Source organism: Astatotilapia calliptera, chromosome 5 (genome assembly GCF_900246225.1).
Source record: "Astatotilapia calliptera chromosome 5, fAstCal1.2, whole genome shotgun sequence".
NCBI classification, from domain to species: Eukaryota; Metazoa; Chordata; class Actinopteri; order Cichliformes; family Cichlidae; genus Astatotilapia; species Astatotilapia calliptera.
Window position 1 is genome coordinate 36,016,732 of NC_039306.1, and position 6,235 is coordinate 36,022,966.

Below are 6,235 nucleotides of genomic sequence, written 5' to 3' on the forward strand. Positions count from 1 at the left end.
TGTTTAACTACCTGAGGTTTATAGAAACGACCATACAGTGAACATTATTTGAGGATCTCATATGTTCTAAAAATCATCAAAGAATCTTGAATATCATCAAAAATACTGAAAAAGCACAGCCCTGTCCTCATGTTTTTGAGTGGGGTGTATTTTCCCCCATTTAACCTTCAAATGGTTCGCAGATAATGATACATGTATTTATTTAACTCGCAGACAGTGTCATGTCACATGACCTGTGTATAGCAGAAGGGAGACATTCAGAATGATACTTAAGGCTCAGGGCATTTGTGTAACCAGCTGTTTCATGTTGTGGCTTGCTGAGATATTGTTATATTGACTAATTTACATCTTTGCTCAGTGTTATTTCAAACAACGTACCATACGGTCTAAAACGACCCTAATCTCCAGTAGCAGACAGATAAAGACCAGATCAGATTTGTTTTTATTTTAACGATCGGCACAATCGAGATTTGTCATCTTCTTTTGTGCCTTTTTGCTCTACACTCTCCATGTGACGCGTCCATTTGTGTTACACATATCATCAAATGAACACCAGACTTTAAGAACGAACATTTGGGGAAATGGAAGTGTCTGCATCTGCTCCACCCCTCACGTAAAGCTGGCAGACTACTGTATACTGTATAAGAGCCCTGCCTGTCACGCTGACTATCACACAGGAGGAGGGTGTCAGAACGTATTGGGGAAGTCTGTTGGCTTGGAGCTACTGCAACTTTTACGCACGACTCTTGTCTCCATGCCGCTGTTTTCCACTTGAATATAAGGGATTGATTTCCCCGCCTGCCTTTGAGTAATGGCTTTCACTATGCTGAGACCCGTCTCCACGCACCCTTTCTCTTACCCCGCGGACCTAACCTTGATGTCGGACGACGAGGAAGGGAACCGCAGCGAGAGTGACGGCAGCACCGATCAGGGGTACGGGCGGGAGTCCGGTGGAGTTGTAGTCGGACAGCGGAACGTTGCCAACGCCAGAGAGAGACACCGGACCCAGAACGTCAACACAGCCTTCACGGCGCTGCGGACGCTCATCCCCACCGAGCCGGTGGACAGAAAACTCTCCAAAATCGAGACGCTGCGCCTGGCATCCAGCTATATTTCTCACCTGGCCAACGTGCTGGTGGTAGGAGACGGAAGAGAGGGCGAACAGCCGTGCCTGAGTGCTGTGTACAGAGAAGTGAAGGGGGGTGGGCAGGGCAAACAGCCCCGGACTATCTGCACATTCTGCCTCAGCAACCAGCGCAAAGGGGTAACACTCAGAAGATTCTCAGCTCACCAGCATACACGACACTACATTTATTATGTTCTATACTTTCTGCCTCGACCGATGCGCACACGTATAGCTTATATTATTAAAACCAGTCTCACTAAATCCGCGTTCTGTGGAATACAGCTTCTATTCGGGGTGAAAATCTATTTACAATTCCTGCACCATTCCTGCAGCAGGACATAAGGAAGGATGCAATTATGGGCGTTGCTAATTCCAAAAGGTTCCAATATTTATGACAAACATACACGATGGATACACACCGTGCTGGACTTTCTGATAAACAAACACTTCAGAAGACATGTGCACTTAGAACTTACGACGTGTCCGCTTTTATCGACAGATGAGGAAATACGAAAATGACAAATTCAGAAAAGAGCTTTGGTCAGATTGGTAAGCACAGCTTAAAAAATAGCTAGTAAAAAACCCCAGTATATTAATTGTTGAATATTGTTTTCAGGTAGTGTAGACCTGACAATGTGCTTTAATGAATTCTAATGAGTGATTTTTTTAAATTCTGTTATTTTGCAAATAATTTGAGAGATTAATTTAGAGACTTTAGTGTAAAGCATATAACGCATTTTTACACTGACAACCGTGTTTGTGAAAAATCTAATCATTTATAAGTGTCATATCACAACTGTGTAATTGCAACGATCCTGAGTGCAATGAGTTACTTTCCATGGGTGCGCAGAGATGATGACGGTACTGAAACTGAAGGTGATTATTCATCTTTGTTCACAGGTGAAGGACAGACGAGACTGTGTGAAAATGCATGGAAACAGTGTGAGACAGCTAAGTCGACGATGAAAGTGTCTAAACTGGAGCAGTGTGGGATTTTTTTTCTTCCTCCCAGCAGATATTCCTAGAGACTTGAAGCATCTCAGCACTACAGCAGTCCTCTTACTTTGTGAGGCTTTGTCTGGTTATTTAGTGAGACAGGAGGATTGCCAAGTGAACTACCTGTATGTCTCCAGCAGTTGCCAGAAATCCAGTACACAAATTGTTACTGTTTGGGGTATAGTGGATAAATAATCTGAAATTATAACATTGTGACATACAAAGTGAGCAGCACTAAGAAGGTTACTTACATACATACATTAGATGAACAGATCTTACATGTTAGGGGAACAGAAATCCATACTAACCCTAGATCCATGATGGGGTTACACTTATGTACAGCACTTTGGATCACTCACCTAAAGTATGATTACTAATAGTTGGAAGCTATGAACCAAAACAAAACAAAAAATGGAGAATACTTTAAATCTGTAACATCCTAGAACTCTGTGTCCAAGAGTACTTTGTTTTGTACTTTAAACATTTTCAGTACAAGTACAATTCACTTTGCATACTCAGCATTTACAGTGACTCATATCAAATTGCACTTACAATGAAACTGTTGAGCCTTACCACACTGATGATAATAACCAGTGCTTTAACTATTGAGTAGAAAAAGATGCTGCTGATTCAAAGAGTAGTCCATCCAAAGTAGTCTTAAGTTCCTGGAAATATCATAAAGAACATAATAAAAATGTCAAGTAATCCATGAAAATGTTAGTATAATTGCACAGTTTTTAAATATAATTTGGGATAATTTAAAGATATATCAGAATACATGATTACATGTCATCTGTTATACCACTATTACCTGTCAAGCTAATTGACTGATTGATTATTGCACGGAGCAATAAAACATATCATCAGTGTTTTTTACTGGTTCCAATTTACAAATATGGGTTTTATCATGCACAAATGTTACTGATGTCATTCCTATTTGTGATTAAAAACAAAAGAAAACAAACAAACAAACAAAAACAATGGTTTGGTCTGGTCTAATGAACATTCACAAACACTTTGGTGCTGGTCCTCAAGATGTTTGTGTGAAGCTTTTCTCTCAAATAGATCTATGCACCTGAATAGTTTCTGGAGTGTCAGAGAAGATATCTGAGAGGCAATGATTTTATCTACATGTTTTTATCTACTTTGAGATTAAATTTATTTTTACATAGGCATGGCTCTCTTGCATTTTTCTGCCAACATAGCAATAAGCATGTGATGAGATCATTAAAGGTCCCCTTTGCATGGCCTGTTAAAGGTTTTTTTTTTTATTGGTGATGCACAGAAACTGTTTTTGTGACACAATATTTGCCATATTTTGAAATAGGTTGGTCTATAACAAAGCTGAACAAAGCTTACAATTTGTTTCCTGGGTAGGTTCACTCAATGTAAGTAAATAAACTGAGTTTAAGCAATAAATAAATAAACAATGTCAACATTTCTCTACTTGTTACAGACCTGTAGTGGTAACGTCTTTATAGTTTTGTTCATTCAGGCCCCCAGCCAATACAATAGAGCCCAAAGCAGAAAAAGGCTAACTGGTTATCATGCAAGAATCCATGATCAACTCATTTCATCAGAAGTGGTTTAATTGCATGTCACATTTACATTGTTGTCCTTTGTTTCTCTTTGGCAACTTTTTTTTAATAAATAAAAATTGCATACAAACAGACCAGAAGAAGAAAAAAAAGCTTTTTAGATGCGCTCGTAGTGATAACCATGAAATTCCATTCAAGGCCCACCAAGGCAGTTCTTGATATTTCCATCAAGAAGTAATCACTTCTTGATGGAAATATCAAGAACTGCACAAGTTTATCCATGGACTAGAAGAAGAGACAAAGATTGAATTTTGGTGGTAGAGCTTCAAGTTTCTTCATAAACGTTTGTAGTCTCCTATGAGAAAAAAAGGCCTAATTTGTTTACATGACCTATGCTCCATTCACAGTTTTGCAAATTTGGAGGCAGGGTCTACACAAATAAAGAAATCTAAGGACTGATCTGTGCATAACTCCACTTTGGTAGTATATCATTTTAGTTGGGATTCACATGTGGTGTTTATCAGTCACGGCTAATATCACCTACCACCCTGTGTGCAGACAAACACAGCTGCTGCTGAATGTTAATGTTGTGGATTACATCAGAAGAGCAGCGCTCTGGCCACATGAAGAGGCTGATGGGAGTACACCTTTTTACAGGGTTGAAGGATAAATGCCTGCATATTGACTGGAAAAATCTGCATAGTATAACTGTGTAACCTCAGACAATGTCGTGAGAATAAAAGTGTCCACTGTGATGGATTATGGTACTCAATCTGCAAGTCTGCAAGCAGATTAGTTTGTATGTATGTTAAAAGATTAGATTGTTCTTTTTTTGTTTGGTAAATATTCTTACAGTTAGGTCCATAAATATTTAAACAGAGAGAACTTTTTTCTAATTGTTGTTCCCTACATCACCACAATGAATTTGAAATGAAAAAACTCAGATGGAGTTGAAATGCAGACCTGCAGCTTTTATTCAATGGGTTGAAAAAATTGCGTAAAAATGTGAGGAACCAAAGCAATCTGGAAACAATCCCTTAATTTCAGATGCTCAAAAGCAACAGGACAGATTGAATAACTGAAAATAAAATGTTCATTTCTAACACTTGTATGAAAACCCTTTGCTGGCAATGACAGCCTGAAGTCTTGAACTCATGTATGAACTCAGATGTTGGGCTTCCTCCTTTTTAATGCTTTAAGGCTGTTACTGCAGCGGCTTTCAGTTGCTGTCTGTTTGTGAGCCTTTGTGTCTGAAGTTTAGTCTTCAGCAAGTGAAATGCTCTGTTGGGCTAAGATCAGGTGACTTGGCCATTCAAGAATATTCCACTTCTTTGCTTTAATAAACTCCTGGGTTGATTTGGCTGTTTGTTTGGGTCATTGTCCATCTATATTATGAAACACCGTCATATGACACTGTCTTAGCAAATTCTTGAGGCTTATGAGTGGCTTGCAGTGAACTCTCTGTATTTACGTTTATGCAGTCTTTTCTTTACAGTACACTTGAATGTCGATACGCCTAACCCTCCTGGAGACTGTTGCTCACTTGGTTGGCTGTACGGGTTTCTCATCACCGTGGAAACTGTTCTGTGATCATCTACCACTGTTCACCAGTGCTTTCTTTCTTTCTCAGGATGTACCAAACTGCAGATTTTGCCACTCCTAATATTGTACCAATTTCTCAGATGTTTTTTTTTGCTGTTTTCACAACTTAAGGATGACTTGTTTCACCTGCATGGTGAGCTCCTTTGACCGCATGTTGTCTGTTCACAGCAAAACCTTCCAAATGCAAGCACCACAACTCAAACCAACTCCAAGCCTTTTAAATGCTTACCTGATAATGACATAACAAAGAAATTGCCCACACCTGTCCATGAAATAACTGTTTTGAGTCAAGCGTCCAATTACTTTTGCTCCCCTTAAAAAGAGGGAGCAAAACCCCTGGATGAAGGGTTTAGGAGCTGAAACTCCTAAACCCTTCATCCAGTTTGAATGTGGATACACATTATGTCCATTATATAACTATAACTGGAATATGTTTCAGTAAACAGGTACAAAAGCTAAACTTGTGTCAGTGTCCAGATATATATGGACCTAACTGTACTTGTGTTCTTGCTTAGAGCTACAGTAGAAGTTTAATAAACACAACAGTCTGTAAACGAAGCATCTGACAGTGAAAAGGAAACAAATAGTCTGGCTCATTCCAAAAGTAATTTAAAGTCACCTCACTGTTAGATCCTTGTTGTTTTGTACAAAATCAGTATGTAAAAACAACAGTTTTGCTTTTGCAGTAGTTATATGATGAATCCTTCTAGGCTTTTGTGCCAAGCTAATATATCTTGTACAATTCGTACATCTTGATCGCCGCGGCTGTTCTATAATGATTGTGTTATATCAGTGCAGCCACAAAGAGTTCCTGTTTAATACGAGTCAGACTCGGGAACATTTTTAGAGCTTTTTAAAATGTCAGCTAGAATAACAATTAAGATTAGCTTAATAATAACCAAAAATGAAGATTGTAAGAATTTTTTAGGGTCTGAAACACATTTGTTGTGGTTTTTGTGTTGTTTGTTCTAGG

The 6,235-nt window shown here is 38.9% G+C and overlaps 1 protein-coding gene across 2 annotated transcripts; it reads left to right on the top strand.

Moving 5' to 3' along the window:
- The first annotated feature begins 625 nt into the window (after positions 1-625).
- Positions 626-3,379, top strand: tcf15 (transcription factor 15). Of its 2 annotated transcripts, none has more exons than XR_003272488.1 (2): positions 626-1,675; positions 2,027-2,090. XR_003272488.1 is itself a non-coding variant. In XM_026169113.1 (2 exons), exons 1-2 carry the CDS (start codon positions 812-814, stop codon positions 2,090-2,092), a joined length of 519 nt encoding a protein of 172 aa, XP_026024898.1. In that variant the 5' UTR covers positions 626-811; the 3' UTR covers positions 2,093-3,379. The 2 variants fall into 2 exon arrangements, 1 of the variants encoding a protein (XP_026024898.1); XM_026169113.1 differs by having other exon boundaries at positions 626-1,264; positions 2,027-3,379.
- The last annotated feature ends 2,856 nt before the right edge of the window (positions 3,380-6,235 follow it).